At 41.5% G+C, this 20,242-nt stretch overlaps 1 protein-coding gene across 1 annotated transcript; it reads left to right on the forward strand.

Annotated features, from left to right (window-relative positions):
* The first annotated feature begins 10,134 nt into the window (after positions 1-10,134).
* On the forward strand, positions 10,135-17,821 carry LOC139458632 (uncharacterized). Its single transcript, XM_071240054.1, has 5 exons — positions 10,135-10,228; positions 11,797-12,156; positions 12,954-13,325; positions 13,933-13,977; positions 16,147-17,821. The coding sequence occupies exons 1-5, from the start codon at positions 10,135-10,137 to the stop codon at positions 16,194-16,196; spliced, it is 921 nt and encodes a 306-aa protein (XP_071096155.1). The 3' UTR covers positions 16,197-17,821.
* The last annotated feature ends 2,421 nt before the right edge of the window (positions 17,822-20,242 follow it).

Consider the following 20,242-nt stretch of genomic DNA (forward strand, 5'->3'; position numbering starts at 1 on the left):
ATGGATAGTTGAATACATATAGTTACCCAATATAGATGAAATATTTTTGTAAATATAGTGAAGCTGTTGGGAGTTGTGTGTCTCTGTTTACACCAATTTGTAAACAAAATAACATAGCTGTGGCTTCAAAATAATAAAAGAATTGGTTCTCAGGCAATGGAGGTTGAAAATATAGTGTGGGTGGGTGCTGTTTTTTTGTTGTTGGAGGGGGGGTTGTTCAAACTAGTATGTAACCAAATAAACAGTTGTGTAACCAAATAAACAGTTGTATATATATAACTGTATTCAATTAATCTGGGAAAGGGTCTCACAACATATGTGTATTCCTTGATGATACAGTAATACAGTATTTGAAATATTTTGACTTGAAATATTGAAGGATTATTTCTTCTTTTTTTCCAAATAGAAACAAATGAAGCATGCCACTTTATGATGCAGGCGGTGCCTTAGAACCAAGACTATTATTTTTTTAGCCTGACATGTCCTGTAAGCATGTTAAGTATGTCCATCATCTTTTGTGGTAGGATTTTATTCCAACTTTGATTCATTCGTGAATGGTACGAGATTCAGAGGTGAGCTTCTTTGTGTTATTCCGTGTAATGTTTGCAAATGTTTGAAAACCTTTTATATATTTGTTCACATTTGCTACTGTTTTCCCAGGCTTTCTTAACATTTTGTTTGTACACTGTCGTAGTTTTGTAAGCATAATAGAGCATCAGTTTCTTTGATCCAGTCCCATGAAGATCTGGGTTAGAACTGGTCTTCAGCAACCCGTGTTTATCATTAGAAGTGACTAACGGGATTGGGTGGTCATGCTCGCTAACTTGGTTGATGCATGTATCCCAGTTGTGTAGATAGATGCTCATGATATCAATCACTGGGTTTTCTGGTCCAGACTCAATTATTTAAAGACCTCTGTCATGTAGTTGGAAAATTAGTGAGTGCGGAGTTAAACATAAAAAAGAACTAACTGATGATCGCTGAGGAGATGCTAGACATGTCATGGCAGTATTGATGTCCTGTCAAGTATAAAACAGTTCAGGATACTTGTCTTATAGTCATCTGTTTTCAAGAATCTATGACCAAATCGCCACCTTTCAAACAACATGAGTGACCAATCAAATAGCCTGAAGTTAGACAGAATCTGCCATTGTGTCCGACATTTACGTGCTGTCAGACTTATATAAAATAATAGGTACATTTCAATCAACTTTTAGAATATATATTTTTTAATATGTTTTGCACAACACAGTATGTAAATGTGAAACTTTGAGGAATTACGAAACATGAAAGATGGCACATGAATATTTTTGAAACTTACCTAGAGCTATTCACAATAAGGGCCACTGTATACTGCTCAAAGAGGTTAAAGGACACCCGTTTCTTTTCCTTAGACTACAGTTACTCTGTAAGAACTGATGGTATGTTAGTCGTAGTTATAAGCCTAACATGTATTGGGTGACGAATTTGCACCTGATTTGCTGGGGTGGTTAAGTCCACTTTGGTTAATAAGTTTATAGTATTTGATGAGTGTCTTTGAGTTGCGCTTTATTGTTCGAGTTTGGAAATGAGTCCAGCATCTCATAAACGATTTCAGATATACCTTATTCTACGTAATAAGCGCCCAGGGTGATCTCAAAATTAGAAATAGGGGGCTCTTATTAGAATATTATTTTGGTGGAAAAAAAACAGAATTGAAAGATAAATTTTGTGGTTTATGCTGACAGCCTGAAATGTTTATATACGACAGATATATTTTTTCCCGAATTTAATTGCCCACAAATAAGGGTGCATATAGCACACGAGTGCATATTTTACACGAATAAATAAGTCTTGTGTACATTAATCAATCGGAAGGGGTGCTAATTGGGACTGTTCACTAGCCAATATATCAGCAAATACCGCCGTGGGTGATTATTAGAGCGGGGCACTTATTACGTCAAATATGGTAGTCACAAGACCACCTACCCCTTTTCATTAATATTTCACAACATCCACAACCACCATGGCGAGATGACCAAGATCATTCAATTGTATATAAACTGTATTTTTATTTATGTGTATATATTGTGGTGCTATATTTTGTGTATATTTTAATTCTTATATCATTCCATATTCAGATTTACAACTTGGGTGTGTTTATGAGTGTTTGAAGGATATCTGTCTTTGAGTTCAAGACTTTCTGTGCCAAGATGACGACGTATCACATGTGTAACAGTGCCCAGTTTTAAACTGACCTTCTAATTTAAATAATCTGGTCGTATTGAACAGTGTTTTATTGAGATAGAAGTGCCTTAGCAGACAGTATCTTCATTTATTGTCTGTTTTATTTGTGCAATTATATAACAATATGCCGCTGGAGGCAAGGTAAATGCAATTTGATCACCTGACACTAGTTTTATTTGAGTCGCTAATTTTGGCACAAAAGGTTGGGTTTTGTGAATATTTGTAACAGGTCTTCTGTGTTGCGATTGTGTATTAGTGCTATTGAAAATAATATGTTGTGGTTCTTTTTTAATATTCATCATCATGTAACCATGTTCACTTAAACTTTGTCTAATGCATACTTCAATATTGGGATCAAAGTAACAGGCATCAGAAGCCAATAAGGTGTGATCTTATTAATTCATGAAATCCATTTTGATAATCATTTTGTGAGAAGATTGTAAATACTTGGAAACCTACGCATGTATAACCATGAATTGTGATAATGTAGACCCATGCAACTTGGAATATATTATGTGTAGTAATTATGGTAGTGTGATTTAGAAATGAAACATTCTTTTTGTATTCTTATAATAATATTTAATATATTTGGTACATAGGTAGAAGAATCCATGTGTAGGTCTAGAGTATGTCTGTAGGTTGTTAGCCAGATGGTCATTATTTATGTGAAAATGTTTTATGTCAGACTGATTGATTGACAATGCAATGTTGTAAATGTTTTAGCAAATCTGATTTCTGAATTTCAACTGTCAAAAATATTACCTTTGTGTAGTGACATCTGCACCATGGTAGTGACATCTGCTCCATGGTAGTGATGTCTGTTGTATGTTAGTGATGTCTGCTGTATGGTAGTGATGTCTGCTGTGTGGTTGTGACGTCTGCTCCATCATTGTGATGTCTGTTCAATGGTAGTGACGTCAGCTGTGTGGTTGTGTCGTCTGCTCCATGTTAGTGACGTCTGCTCCATGATGGCGACATCTGCTGTGTGGTAGAGACATCTGCTCCATGGTTGTGACATCTGCTCCATGGTAGTGATGTCTGCTCCATGATGGTAATGTCTGCTGTATGGTTGTGACGTCTGCTCCATTGTAGTAAGATCTGCTCCATGGATGTAACATTTCCTCCATGGTTGTGATGTCTGTGACATCTGTCCCATGGTATTTTGTCGTCTGTTCCATGGTAGTGAGTTCACCTCCATAGTAGTGAGTTCTCCTCCATGGTATTGTCGTCTGCTCCATGGTAGTGAGTTCTCCTCCATAGTAGTGAGTTCTCCATGGTAGTGAGTTTTCCTCCATGGTATTGACGTCTACTCCATGGTAGTGACGTCTGCTCCATAGTGGTGACGTCTGCTCCATAGTGGTGACGTCTGCTCCATGGCAGTGACGTCTGCTCCATAGTGGTGACGTCTGCTCCATAGTGGTGACGTCTGCTCCATGGTGGTGACGTCTGCTCCATGGTGGTGACGTCTGCTCCATGGTAGTGATCTATGCACTTTATGATGGTAGTGACATCTGTTCTTATGGTAATGACATCTGCTTTATCAATCTACTTGATTGTATTGTCGTCTCCTGTAGCCAGGTATTCAATGTGCAGCTAGTATTACTTCATACCTCTTCTTTGTACAGTGTGTACCATATTCAGTTATGAATGTGGAAGATTTCAGAATCAGCCACCATTGCTCAAATCATGCAAATATTTAACTCAGACCAGAGCTGACGTGGACATTATTGAGCAGTTATAAGGATCATTATGTACTGTAGTGTTCAATGGATTTTGAGATGACCATGATCACCTTCAGAATTGTTTAATGGACCCAGCAATATCATACCTCATTATCAACACTCTGTGCCTTTGTGTGTCAGCTGACCTGAGCAGAAACATTTTTGTCTCAATGCATGTATTAAATGTTTCACATTTTGGGGTTTGCGGAGCTGCAGAATTTGGTTTAAAGAAGACAAATCTTGACTAATTCTTGGTCTGCTCATTCAAATTTTGTTATGCTTGTCGTTTAATGATAACGGTCATTACACAGAGGCAATGTATAAGTTTCACACATGGTATTTTTGCAATATCTCGACCTGGGGGAAGTTGCTATCTGACTGAAATTATGCAGATGCAACGTTAATTTTTAAATCTCTCTCACTTACCATGGGAGAAAATTGGCATCAGAGCATGGAGCATAATCTCCCTTTAATATCATGTGCGAGAGTGTCGATAATAACCATAATTAAGGTACAAAACATTGGTTGGAAGAACTATAGACAAGAAAAGTGCTATAATCATACTTATTACTCATCTTTTTCAGCATCAAATCAGTTATGTTTTATACACATCCAGCTGTCATTCCTTGTAGGGTTGTATAGATTTGTGTGAGCATCGTTCTCCAGACCATAAGTTTGTGAAAATGTGTGAAAATTAGATTGCCCCATTTGATCATGTTCTTGAACAGTTGTCAGTCCTGAGACAGGGAATGTTGTTGTTGTGAGCTCTTGAAGAGTGAATTCTTGAATGTGTATTTGTGAAATAGACTGTAAAACATGAATTAATGACGAGAAACCAATGTTTGTGACATATATAAAAAACATCTAATCAAACTATTCCATGTCAGCAACCTACAAATTTTGGACCCTTTCATTTTCATTCTCGATTATTCCAGTATTCAGGGTTTTATACTTTCGGGATTAATACCCTGGAAGCATTTGCTATTATATGATTAAAATGGAGTGACACTAAAAGTGGCCATCCAATCAAATTACTCTCATGAGCGAAACTCTGTGATGGGGTATAGATGGTGACATCACTTCCAAAATGAAACAATGGGGGTGCATGGTTAAGGGTAATACACTGGATAACCGAGGATGAGTTGTCTTGCTCTCTCCGAGTTGTGGTTGTCTAGCCTGTCGGGTGGCCCACTCATCTCAGGCACCGCCACAAACCTATGATTGTGGGTTCGAATCCCGGGTTCGCCCCGATTATGTTTCTAGGTTTGTCAGCACCATACACGTGCTTGTAGGTTTGACCGAAGTGGTAAATGTCTGAGACCTGCATCACTTCGGGCTTTCCTCCAAATTAAGCTGTCACGCCGATATATAACTGGAATACTGTTAAAAGCGGCGTTAAACCCACCTCACTCACTCTTCTGTCTCATGAAATTTGTCATAATGTGTGGAAAAGCAGTCCAGTATATTTTTATTTATGTCCTAGACATTTTGCGTTTACAGCAGGAATATATGCTGGAGCAATGTGATGATACCCATGTCTGTTGAAGTACAAATTTCAGTATATCTTAACATACAATCTGACATAATGTGTACTGCAGGGTGTTTGTGTGCAGGGCTTCAGTGGTGAGATGGAATATTTATTCAGGAAGAGCTTCCCATGAACTAGCCTCTTTAATTATTTATGTTGCTCATCCACATGATCTCTGCTACTGTATCGTACAAAAACTTTAACCCTTTACCAACCACAACTGATAACATTTCCCATTGCATTTGAAATAATATGATCATATTCATATTACCTGCTCTTATTATTCCCTCTACTAATTAATATTTGCAGTGTGAAACAGATGTTTGGGGTCTTTTACACACATTTTGGACCTTTCTGTAAATGTCAACCATTTATTTTTTCTGTGAGTCTCTGGACAAAATATCTTTTTCAAGATTTTCTGGAACTAATGTTTTTTTTCAATTCTGGGTCAAGGCTGATTTGTTGTAAACTTCATGGACTGGTGGGATGTTAGAGTAGACTTGCAACTCAAGCGATTGCAAGTCACATCAGTCGATTTGTCACATGTGTTCAGTCCATTCTTGGTATTCCCCCCACCTTGATATGGCTGGTTTAAATGCAGTTGAACCCAACTCACTCACTCACCCACTCACTCACCCACTCACATAGACTAGTGCTCCCTGTCGCCTCCACTGGTTTGCCTATTTCAGGTTTTTCCCATGTTGGCTGGGATCCACTCAGTCACATTTACTAATCAGGACTCGACATCCCCCTGATTTAATTCAGTAAACTATACTAAACAAAAGAAGTTAGGGATCATGAATATATATTTTGGGGGATATATTTATAAAATTGTGTGCTCAGTCATCACTTTAAAGAAAGTCCCAAAAATATTCATGATCCCTAACTTTTTTGTTCAGTATAGATAACCATTCCATTTGTTTGAGGAGGTAAAGGGTTAACATTAAAACTTGAGGTATGAATGTTGAATCTCAGATGGGGATCCAGTTACAACGAAATGCTATTGTGTGGAATGTAGGGATGATATGCTCCTATAATCTGTCCACTAAACTTATAGCGTTTTTGTTTTGTGTTTAGGAGAATATGATTTTATATGCATTTTGACACAGGTATTGTTTTCATTTATCACGCCTTTTCAGCATCTAACATTTGCATCATGACATGCATTTAGTGGGCTTAATGTTTGCAGCTGGGAGGATAAACATTGTACAGAATGTTGACAGTTTGTGTTAGTTGCAAGTAAGCCATTTACAACTGACATTTTATAATATATTTCTGTGGAAATAAATGTCTATGGAAGTTTAATGTGTGTTTTGTTTCTTTTAATGAGAGGGACACATGATGGCCAGTCTTCTCTGTGCGGCAGTTCACTGTTTAGAGTTGCACGCCAGAGACCTATGATCCTGGTTCGAATCCCAGTTCTTGCTGATTATGTTTCTAGGTTTGTCAGCACCATACCCATGGGTACTGGGATACTGGAGTTAGAACCGACTCACTCTTGTGATGTGAACTTATGGGATTCCTTGATTTTCCTTTAGCTACCTGTTGTTCTCAGACACTGATCACCTGGAGCCTGACTGGTGAATATCCAGGGTAGAATAGGTCTTCAGCAACCCATGCTTGCTGTAAGGAGCCTGACTGGTGAATATCCAGGGTAGAATAGGTCTTCAGCAACCCATGCTTGCCGTAAAAGGCGCCTATTCTTGTTGTAAGAGGCAACTAACTGAACGGGTGTTCAGGTTCGCTGACTTGGTTAATGCATGTCATCGTATCCCATTTGCGTAGATCAATGCTCATAATTTCAATCACTGGATTGTCTGGTCCAGATTCGATTGTTTAAGGACCACCGTCATATAGCTGGAATATTGCCGAGTGCAGCGTTAAACAATCAAACAAACGAACAAAACCTGTAGCTAGAACAGGAAGCCTGCACTGCATGGTAAGTGGTGACAGTGCTTAATGAAACACTTACTTTAAAATCTTGTCCAACATAACAGTGGGTGGACCAGTTGCCTAGTTATCTCTTGTGAACAGTGAAAAGGTAAAAGAACCGTGACCTGATTAGTGGCCTCGAGGACATTGTCCATTGATTTGTATGTATTAGCATGTTGGATACCTTGGTTAGCTTTGCCTGTACTCGCAGAGCGCTTGTGTCACAGCCGCATGGGTGGCCCAGTCAACCGAGGTGCCGCAATTCGCTGTGTAGAGTTGCGTCCCCTAGGCATGCCAGTAACTCCTGATCGTCCCGATTATGTTGCAAGGTTTCACAAAAAGTACTACATGTCTGAGACCCGCATCACTTCGGACTTTTTCTGTATGTATGCCCTTTGTATGAAGTAATGATGAATATGTCAATCTGACTATCCAAGATATATATGTTCTCTCTAACATTAGGGGGCACGGGTGGCCCAGTCGTCGCGATTCGCTTTGCAGAGTTGCGTCCCTTGGGCTCGCCAGAAACCTATGATTGTGGGTTCGAATCACGGTTCGCCCCGATTATGTTTCTAGTTTTGTCAGCAACATACCCGTGCTCGTGGGTTTCACCGAAGAGGTAAACGTCTGAGACCTGCATCACTTCGGGCTTTCCTCCCACATTAAGCTGACACGCCGAGATATAACTGGAATACTGTTAAAAGCGTCGTTAAACCCAACTCACTCACTCACTCACTCTAACATTAACTCAAAGAATGCCTAATAGTTAAATAATTTATAAAAAATATACACCATGAAGGCAAAGCCAACACATTTGTTCGTCCTTTATAAATGCATGTGTTAAACAGTGCCGTGGACAACCACAAAAAGAGACATTTGTTTGCAATATAAGATTAGGCTAAAAGTGAATAAATAACAGCTGGAATGGAGATAACTCACATACCGATGCGCTTCTTGACTATTCTCTGAATTCTTTCACAAATGTAGGCTATAGGCTACTTGGCAATTCCTAGAAGTCTCATTATGAAGTTTCGAGTATTGAAGTCCTTGCTTGCTGTGCGAACCCAAGTGGAACCAGTTTACCTTCCACCTTAACGCGCAGAACACACCTCCAATTAGGGAATGAGTGAATCACCATTCTGCTGTTCCGATCGGCTCAGATGTGCGTATATCATCGCGCCTCAAGGCTTGCTCGACAACGTTATAAGGACCCACGCCGAAACGTCGCCTTTACAGTAAATAAAGAAGTTGTTATCAATAAATTGTGTACTTTGTTCTCAGATGATTGATTCGATTTTAGACATGGCCGCCATGGTCAGCCATATTGAAAATGTATTACCTCTAATTCTAGCCTGGGATACGGGTCGCCCAATCTAGTCTAAGGCGTAGCAATTTGCTTTTCCGGGAACGTATGTTCGAGGATTAGAATCCTAGATTCGCAACATTATCCACATTATCGTTAGTTTCACCGAAGTGGTAAACGTCTAAACAACTGTCTCACTTCGGGCTTTCCTCCCATCTCAAACTGACTTGAGGTTTCTCAGGAGGGTCGACATGTCATAGGTTGTTTCTTCGTTTTCACTTTTAAAATGTCAGTGAGTAATACATAGAATAATCTATTCGTAACTCGGAATTACGGAATAACTGTCCCTTGTGAATGAATGCTGTAAGTTCCTCGCCAGAAGATTGGGGTTAACGACATACGTTCACTCGGGGCAGATAATCCGTAGTTCCTCGAAGCTCGTTCGGTATTCTCTAAATAACCCTCTCCCTTTACGATACCAGCAATAGTGCCTAATAACATTTCTCATGGAGTCTTAGGCGCCGCGATTCGCTGTGTAGAGTTGCGTCCCTTGGGCACGCCAGAACCCTATGATTGTGGGTTCGAATCCCGGTTCGCCCCGATTATGTTTCTAGATTTGTCAGCACCATACCCGTGCTCGTGGGTTTCACCGAAGTGGTAAACGTCTGAGACCTGCATCACTTCGGGCCTTCCTCCCACATGAAGCTGACATGCCGTGATGTAAGTGCAATACTGTTAAAAGCGGCGTTAAATCCAACTCACTCATGGAGTTTTAAAATTTCGACATTTTCGACTTTAAACTTTGTAGTCTTTGAAGAAGTTAGCCATCCCATACCCATATGCCATTCGCCGAAAAAAGACTTAGGCTTCTACCCTTATAATATTATGTGATATATACCTCTGTTTATGACACAAATATTGCAGACAGCATTAATGGCACCCGTCGTTCAGTGGCAGTTCGATGGGGGACTGACTATACGACAACTTTAACGCTACATCAACCAGTGCCTTTAATTACCACAGTTAATACAGATACATTCTGTTCACGAACGTTACATAAAATACACAAATCGGCTGTGATCAGAATAAAGTAAGTTAACAGGAACAGCTCCACCAGATGTCGTACACATCAGGGGCTAATACGCGCTCCAGACTTCCGCTGCAACTCCATTAAGAGTATCAAACTGGCTGATTGGGACCGGCCATTATTTCGTTTATTTCATTTTATCAAAGAACTCTTTATTGTTATGTTATGTTATTTCATGTTATCAAATAAATAATATGACCCCTGCAACATTACTGGCGATAGAAAAGCACGTTTTGAAAATTACCTATGGTAATACAAATATGTTGCTTACAACGAAATCCGAACCCCCCATTTGAAAACAATGACTGGTCCCATTCGTAAATTCTTTTCACCGAACATGATTCCAATGATGGGTTCAAACATTGTATGGGGTTATATTATCTCTTGTGTTTTAACAACGATAGGATCATCCCTAAAAACTACCCTCCCAGGTAAGAACTATTTCTATACATGTCTTTTGTGACACAATTTTCCCTGCATGTTTTAAAAATATTTTAATGCGTAACATTATCTCCTCTCTTTTCTAATGAATCGAACACTGTCGAACATACTGTGCAGTGGAGACTTACATACGTTTCTTATCTACACACTATATTTTGAAACAGGAACGTGAAGGGGTTAATGACGTATATGTAGACCGTCGTCGTGTAAGGTGGCGTTGACGAATTGTCTGACGTTATGGGTGCACACACTACGTTTCTGGCAATTGGACAATGGGCAGTTAGATGGTGACCTTGTGTACCTACACAGAAGCCCTTTGTCGACTTTCCATTATGTATTGGTTGTATAAGGACCACTTTTACCTAGCAAGAACCCGAATAAATTGTTCAGGGGACTTGGTCAAGTCATTTCTTCACTACCTTCTGGTTGTTTAACAACAATTTTACCCTATTTGTTGTATAAGGACCATTTTCACATAGGAAGAACCCGAATACATTGTCCACTGGATTGATGGATAGATCTTTATTTCCTCCAAGTAATGAAGGTACATTGATATCAGATATTACGGTTATTCGGTATATGGGACACATTGTATGTACAGGAAGTTTCACATCGTTATCATATAGGGCTACTGGGGAGATTTTTCCACATTTTAACAGTTTTACATACAAGGAACATTACATAAGTCCATAAATTGTATTCAGTAGTCATAGTACTTTCTGAGGCGGTCGGGTAGCCTAGTGGTTAAAGCGTTCGCTCGTCATGCCGAAGACCCGGGTTCGATTCCCGACATGGGTACAATGTGTGAAGCCCATTTCTGGTGTACCCCGCCGTGATATTGCTGGAGTATTGCTAAAAGCGGCGTAAAACCATACTCACTCACTCATAGTACAGTTCTGTTGGCAAGCCGCCAAGTAGAAAGGACAGAAAGGTATCGCCATCACTGTTCCAGTGGCCCGAGAATGTTGTGACATCTAGTAAATCAATAATAGACTCAACAAGAACATTTTTGTTGTTGTTTTTGAGTCTTTTTACAATACATAAATATGATAAATGTTTGATTACATCATAAGCAAATGTGCCGCATAAACATTCATCGGATTGAATGCTGTAGGTGCTAAGACATAATAACTATGCTAAATCAGAGGAGTGTTCCGGTCTTTCAATTGTTTGTAAGGTCTGTGTACCGTTGGTGATCGTATAAGAGAGTATCGTTCTCTTAAGGGAAGCTCTGCATAAATTACTCGCCAAAAGACATATTACTGAGCGTTTACTATCATCTACGAACTGCGTCTCTTTAGAATGTCCGCCTACATCAAGCTGGCAAGTGCTCAGGTACTAAACCTCCAGCTCTCCCACTCATCAGTGAGTGAGTATGAATTTACGCCGCTTTTAGCAATATTCAAGCAATATCACGGCGGAGGACACACGAAATGGGCTTGAACCATTGTACCAATGTCGGGAATCGAACCAGGGTCTTAGGCGTGACGGGCGAACGCTTTAACCACTAGGCTACCCTACCGCCCCACACTCATCAAACATTTTGTATATCACGTAGGTCAGAGAAGATGTCTCGACATGAGCAACGCTGCTGGAGAACAGGTCTCGCTGACATGCAAGTCGAGGAAGAACATCATATTTGGCATCAATGCCATGTGCTTCACTAACAGCAGCACCAGCGACACCACCAGCATCAGACGAAGAAGGTTTGACAGCAGCAGCACCATCACCAGGGGGAAGTGTGGGGCCCAGTGTTCGGGCTATCAGCTCGATGTCCTGGCCGCATCCTACGAGTGCTACTGGAAGGCAGCATGCAACATCACGTGGTCCACGTCCCCCATCCTGAAATCACCCCACGGAAACTGCATCATGAAGGTCCCGTCATATCTGTCTGTGAGGTACAAGTGTATAAGGAAAAGTAGGTTGGATCTTTTATCCATGTTCTTTTCGAGGACATGTACCGAACAGAAAACTGATTGCAATCCAGCATTAATATCAAGGGCGGATCACGCATTTGTGAAAGAGATGGGTCCAAAAGTTCAAAATCCTCTCTCAGATAATTTGGCTGCCTACAACATACATACCTTTTTGGTTTTCCAAAGGGGACACACCCACACCCTCTGGATCCGCCTATGAATATTGAAATAAAGTAGGACTGTTGTGTGGTTTTATGTCGCTTTTAGCAATATAACAGGTAAAAATGGGCGTCAACATTGTAATTATGTGGGAATTCAAACCCGGCGTGATAAGCGAACGCTTTTGCTACCCAACGCTCCCAAGTAAAACTATAGATCATCTTTACTTTGATGTAGTCACAAACCGAATACAATTTAGATAAGATTATTATAAATATTATTCATATGTAATTTTTTTTTTACTGTTTTTGAATCACCTACCATAGCATATCTGTCCCAATATAAACAAGGAACATGGAGTGACACCCCCTTAAATAAAGCATAATACAGATACGAAAAAAACTATTGACAGTGTTACCCACCAATTCTGGATGAAGCTCACTTTCTGTGTGAACTTAATTCCTGTTGCTTAACACAACGTTTCACAAAGTCATGTAATTGACAGAAACATTTGTCTTATTTGCACAAAAGTCCTTTGGTGCGTTTGGGCGCACTGTTCTTTGGTTGCGTTTGGACGCACACTATTTTAAGGTTTTGTTCACATCATTCACAGTGGTCTGCTGTTTCATGTTTGTTTCAGAACGAGTTTACTTCCTAAGCAACGACCTCGGACATGGTCCTGCTCACAGAACCCGGAAGTCGTCAGACTACGGGATAATCGTGAGCCACGAAAACTACCCCTGGGTTTACAGGACTGGGGTGATAAGCACCATGACTCTTTCACCAAAGGCGAGGGGGAAACGAAACACATCGCGGGCGAATAAGGTGCTCATTACCGTCAACGTCCTTGATATCGGCCAGCATGACGCCGTGGTTGTCAACAGCAGCAGCACGACTCAGAGGCTGGTCAAGGGCTCCTCCATCGTCCTGAACAACACGGAGACGTTCTCGGTCCAGTTGTTGGTCAGCTCAGAGGAGTCATCAAGGCAGGGATTTCTGCTTTGCTTCTACTGTAAGTTGCTGAGTGAATTTAGGTGAACAGGTAGTTAAATGGAGTTTATCGTCGCGTCCAAGATTATTGCACTTATATAGCGACGTGCATGCATGCGTGTGTGCGTGTGCGTGTGCGTGTGCGTGCGTGTGTGTGTGTGTGTGTGTGTGTGTGCTTGTACTAGTCCGGACTGATGCCGATTGATAGCCCACTGAGATACCATGCCGCAGTTTATCATGAATAACCCATTCAGACACAGTATACCAGTCGTTGTTTTAGCCCATTAATGCCAAGCACCAGACAGGGTAACAACAAGTATCATCTTTTGCCTATTGTTATGACGCGGCCGGGGGTCGAACCCCGGACCTTCTGTTGTCCGGGCGGACGCTCTACCGCTAGACCATTGAGACGGTCGTAACAGTTGGTAACAAATGCAAATGTATATGTGAGCTGTATCAAGTATGTTAAGGGCGGATCTAGTATGCTACATTTGGTTTTCAAAAGCGGGTGGGGGTTGGGGGAGGGTGTTCGGACCCCCGGACCCCCCTCTCTCGATCCGTCTGTGTACGCCCATAAGCGTCGTAAAGCTTTGATATGCAGGTGTAACCCAACATACTTTGTGTTTCAGGGGCAAGGAAATGTGAGAATATTGCAGGGAACAACGCATGCAAGAGTGAGTATTGAAATATTATTATAAACTGCTTGGCCAAATACAGTAACACCCATGTTGGATGGTGGCTAAACAAACAAGAAATGGCTTTTTGATGTTGAGGTATTTGATACGTCATACTGGTTGTGTTTTGGACCTTAAGTTTGCAGTGTGTCGGCGACTGTTTTCAACCAAGCAACATTTTGAATTTTTTGATATTTTTTGTCGAATCCAGTTATCAATTGTAAGCTTTTTTTTACCCGACAGTTTATTTACAAGCATATATGAATATTTTGCATACATGATTCAATAGTTATACCACGACGATCGACCCGTGAAGATTTCGAGGTAGAATAGGTCTTCAGCAACCCATACTTGCCGTAAAAGGTGACTATGCTTGTCGTAAAAGGCGACTAACGGGATCGGGTGGTCAGGCTCGCTGACTTGGTTGATGCATGTCATCGATCCCAATTGCGTGGATCGATGCTCATGATATCAATCACTGGATTGTCTGAACAGACTTGATTAAAGACAGACCGCCGTCATATAGCTGGAATATTGCTGAGTGCAGCGTTAAACAACCAACCAACCAACCAACCAACCACAACGATCGCATAAAATGCGTGACAAGAGAGATGACGTCAAGATTCCAATATTTCACGTCGAACAATATTTCAGCAGCTCCAGACTTTGGTAGACCGCCTCCGTGGTCTATAGCTAGTGGTAGAGCGTCCGCCCGGAGAGCCCACATTTCACAGGTGTTGATGTACAATCGAGCATGTTCTTTCTTGAAATCACTGTTTATCAACGATTCACAGACACATGCTAATGATATAGTCGTCATCGTACAATGGAGTATTCTTAGGGATAAGGAAAGGGCTCGCTTGCTTTATTTGCAAAACAAGGAGTGAGTGATGAAGCGAGCATGTAGCAATATTCCAGCAATATCAGTGAGTGAGTGAGTTTGATTTTACGCCGCTTTTAGCAATATTCCAGCAATATCATGGCGGGGGTAACCAGAAATGGGCTTCACACATTGTACCCATGTCTGGAATCGGACCCGGGTCTTCGGCGTGACGAGCGAACGCTTTAACCACAAGGCTACCCGACCGCCCCTCCATCAATATCAAGGCGGATGACACCAGAAATGGGCTATATGATAGTGATTCATAAACACATGCTCATGATATGATCAGAATTGTACAATCGATTCTGCCCTGTGCAGATATTTCTATTTGGTATGGAAAGGGTTGTATTTACACATTGTACCCATGTCGGGAATCGAACCCGGGTCTTCGGCGTGACGAGCGAATGCTTTAACCACTAGGCTACCCCGCCCCCCTGTATGAAGGACGTCATGGTGGTATGTGATATATTAACATGGAAGGAAGTTAGGCACCCCTCCCACTTTCATATGACGCGGACTTTGATCTTATTTTGATGGGGAGCACGGGTGGTCCAGTTGTCTAGGGCGCCGCAATTCGCCGTCCCTTGCGTCTGCTTTTATAGATATATATAGCAAGAGAAACATAACGTTTACAAGGTGTATTCTATGAGTAATATTCGAATTTTGGGACATGGAAGGTGATATACAATTGCAGTTCTGAGTGTTAGGCTTGTAATCATTTACTATCATATTTGGTGAATAATCTAATAACATTGCAAAATAATACACCCGAAACAGTGTTTTGTGTCAGTTTTATTTGTTTGTTTGTTTGTTTGCTGTTAGACACCGCACTCAGCAATATTCCAGCTATATAGCGGCGGTCTGTAAATAATCGCGCTGGACCAGACAATTCAGTGATTGCCATCATGAGCGTCGATCCACACAATTGGGATTCGATGACATCAACCAAGTCAGCGAGTCTAACCACCCGATCCCGTTAGTCGCCTCTTACGACGAGCACAGTCGCCTTTTACGGCAAGCACGAGTTGCTAAAAAACTCTTCTACCCCGGATCTTCACGGGCTTTGTGTCGGTTTTAAGGTACCAACTTTCTTCTTGATTACTCAACACACATTATGTGAGTAACACGGTATCCAGACAATGGCGTAAAATAGAATCTCGATGCTCTGTGTGTTACGTTTATACCTCACGCGAAAAGGGAAGTCAGATCAATGAAACGCCTGTATAAACTTTAATATTATCCATTTACTTGTTGAAAGTGAAACATTCTGTGAAATTGTATTTCAGTTGTCAGGTCCCACAAAAGGAGGAGACGAATACGTCGATGCGAAGGATGATTGATATTTTACACAGTGGTATGTTGGGTGTGTATACATACATCTGGTTGTCATGGATACGTTCAGAGGACATGATCAGGTCATCATGCGTGCATGAGTGAGTGAGTGTTGTTTTGTGCCGCTTTGAACAGCATTTCACTTATGTCAGGGCGTGTCAGCTGTGGACGAAAATCGAATGTGATGTTTGTTACTTTTGGAAACATGATCTGTTAAGATGATCACAGAACAGCTATTATAATCAGGGGAGTATGAAATTTGAACTCTCAGGACACGGATCAAGCACACAAAGGGAATGTTTTTCCAGCGTCAGTATTGCGTGTCCCAGCAATGTGTTTGTGTTGTATATCGTGGTACGCTGTAATGCTACATCGTGATCTTGGAGGTCCTCTCTAGGATGCTATCATTGTTTTCTTCATATCCTGAATCCATCTCCTAAAGGGCTTGGTGGCACAGTTGTGTTGAGGACCTGATGTCATCACTATGCTAAGGGATGTCATTATTGGTTCAAGGACCGGATGTAGTCACTGTGTTAGAGGACCGGATGTAGTGACTGTATCTAACAATCGGATGTAGTGACTGTGTTCAGGGACTGGATGTAGTCAATGTGTTCGAGGACCGGATGTAGTCACTGTATCTAAGGACCGGATGTAGTTACTGTATCTAAGGACCCGATGTAATCACTGTGTTCGAGGACCGGATGTAGCCACTGTATCTAAGGACCGGATGTAGTGACTATTTGGGGACCGAATGTTACCAGTGTGCCTAAAGATCGGATACAAAAATTGTGTCTAAGGACTGGATGTGATCACTGTGTTTGAGGACCTGATGTAGTCACATTGTCTAAGGGCCTAGTGTATTCGAATTGTCTAAGGACCCGCGGTAATCACTGTGTTTATGGACCGGATGTAGTCACTGTGACTGATGACCGGATGTGATTCACTGTGCCTGGGGACCAGATGTAGTCACTGTGTTTATGGACCGGATGTCGTCACTGTGCCTGATGACCGGATGTGATTCACTGTGTCTAAGGACCGGATGTAGTCACTGTGTTTATGGACCGGATGTAGTCATTGTGCCTGATGACCGGATGTGATTCTCTGTGTCTAAGGACCGGATGTAGTCACTGTGTTTATGGACCGGATATAGTCATTGTGCCTGATGACCGGATGTGATTCACTGTGTCTAAAGACCGGATGTAGTCACTGTGTTTATGGACCGGATGTAGTCACTGTGCCTGATGACCGGATGTGATTCTCTATGTCTGAGGACCGGATGAAGTCACTGTGTTTATGGACCGGATGTAGTCACTGTGCCTGATGACCGGATGTGATTCACCGTGTCTGAGAATCGGATGTCGTCACTGTGTTTATAGACCGGAAGTAGTGACTGTGCCTGATGACCGGATGTGATTCACGTGTCTGAGGACCGGATGTAGTCACAGTGTATAAGAATCGGAGGATATCAAAGTGTCCGAGAACTGGGTATAATCACATAATCTGACCGCGGTCATGCCTGGTATATATTTGTACTATATGACGGAGATACAGATGAAATGTTGCAGCATAGGCTACGGGCAATGACTCAACGATCGTACAAACATCGGAATAATAAATGGCTTATACCACTGTCTACCTATTGTCACCCCCTTGTGCCACTTGTCCAGGTTATAACCACCCAGTCACTTGTAGGAACAGCAACATTATCATTTTGATTTAATAAAAGTGTCAACAACGACTTGGCGTAAATTTCATCACAGAAATCACTGAAATTAAAATAATATTGCGAAAACAAACAACACACGCGCGCATACATTCCAAACCAGCGAATTCTTCAAAACCGAGATAACGTGGCATTTATGCATCTCATTCTGTTCGAATGAAAAGGTTGTTGTCTAACATAATATATATTTTGTTATGAACAAAGGGGAAACTCATGTAGCCTTTGTGACATACACATCGAAAGAACTGAACAACTGCTTTGGGATGCAGCAAACTAAAAACAATCTGGACAGCGCTGGAACGTTGGCTAAAAACCAGCGCTCAAATCAAAGGAAATATCAACAAACGCCATGTTTTGCTTGGACACCAATTCAGAAGTAATGACCCATTAAATCTTATAATTATTCTTTGCAAAATATAAATAATTCTCATATACAGACACAAAGCATATTCCATCGTTCCAGATCTTCCAGAATGAAAATAAGCAGGATTACTTCATCTCCAAATGTACAGCACAGAATCAGTGGGAACAAGACGTACCATAATGTTAACATCCAGGAAAACGAACGGTGTTGATTGTTCAGCGGGTATACGGGGGCACGGGTGGCCCAGTCGTCTAAGGCGCAGCGATTCGCTGTGCAGAATTGCGTCCCTTGGGCACGTCAGAAACCTATGATTGTGGGTTCGAATCCCGGTTCACCCCGATTATGTTTCTAGGTTTGTCAGCACCATGCCCGTGCGCGTTTTTTTCACCGAAGTGGTAAACGTCTAAGACCTGCATCACTTCGGGCTTTCCTCCCGAATTAAGCTGACACGCCGCGATATAACTGGAATACTGTAAACCCAACTCACTCACTCAGCGGGTATACGGTCATGTGATCGAATGATCAGGTCGTAGATTTAACAAAGGGCGCTGTTGTTTAGAGTGTTCTTATGGTTGCTCTGCGTGCCAACATAAAGATATTTGGATTACCATTCGTTGACATAATAACTTATTCTTAAATAAAGAGGTTGATCGTTGCTACTGCAGATCGTTGAACACAGAGTGAGTGAGTATGGTTTTACGCCGCTTTTAGCACTATTCCAGCAATATCACGGAGGGGGACACCAGAAATGGGCTTCACACATTGTACCCATGTCGGGAATCGAACCCGGATCTTCGGCGTGACGAGCGAACGCTTTAACCACTAGGCTACCCGACCGCCCCTGCTCGAAATAGAAGCAGGGGCACCTCATCAATGCATGTTCAATGATGTGTTAACATTGTGCATGATTCTATGATCAGCTGTTTCCGACTGTGTTGATGTGATGTTGATTGTTGTTTAACGCCGCACTCAGCAATATTCTAGATATATGACCACGGTCTCTAAATAAACGAGTCTGGACCTGACAATCCAGTGATTGACATCATGAGCACCGATCTACGCAATTGGGATACGATGACATGCATCAACCAACTCAGCGAGCCTGACCACCCGATCCCGTTAATCGCCTTTTACGACAAGCATAGTCGCCCTTTTACGGCAAGAAAAGAGGGCTGAAGACCTATTCTACCCCGGATCTTCACGGGTGATTTGAAGTAGAAACATTCACACACGCTAGCACCTCGTGAACACCTCGTACCAACCCTATTTCACACTGATTCTTATGCTCATAGTTTATCGGAATCGTACAATGAAGAGTTCTTATGATTTATGGAAATGGTATTTGTCTGTTATATTTATATCGTTAAGAATCTGTTCGTCTTCGTTTGAGAAATCTCGTCTCGTTAAAGTTAACAATACTAATTACTTACAGGATATTGGATGAGCACATTTGAGCCACCATAATTATTTAAAACGCCCAGTATTAATTTCGTCTTCTGATGTAAAGTCGGGAATACTCTGCTTTCTGCAAAAATGCTTAATTCTTTTCTGACACCATTTAGCAATTTTATGAGAAAATCATGCGTTCTACATGTGACGGATAAGGCATTGCTCTTTACAAACTCTAATAAACCATCCCGTTGCCATGGCAATTGTTCTTAATATATCCTAGAGTTATAATTCATTGCACACCCTTTCAGCTATGTCCTTGGTCATGTCTGTGCAAACACACAGACCTCATACACAAAGTCCACCCGTGAAGATCCGGGGTAGAACAGATCTAAGCAATCCATGCTTGCCATAAGAGGCGACTTTGCTTGTCGTAAGTGGCGACTAACCGATCGGGTGGTCAGGCTCGCTGACTTAGAGAGAGAGAGAGAGAGAGAGAGAGAGAGAGTTGGGTTTCTTGAATTGACCGCTGATAAAATAGGTGTAAAACGACTCACTGACACAACCACCCATC

The sequence above is a fragment of the Haliotis cracherodii genome, unplaced genomic scaffold (assembly GCF_022045235.1).
Source record: "Haliotis cracherodii isolate W230 unplaced genomic scaffold, xgHalCrac1.p SCAF_13, whole genome shotgun sequence".
NCBI classification, from domain to species: domain Eukaryota; kingdom Metazoa; phylum Mollusca; class Gastropoda; order Lepetellida; family Haliotidae; genus Haliotis; species Haliotis cracherodii.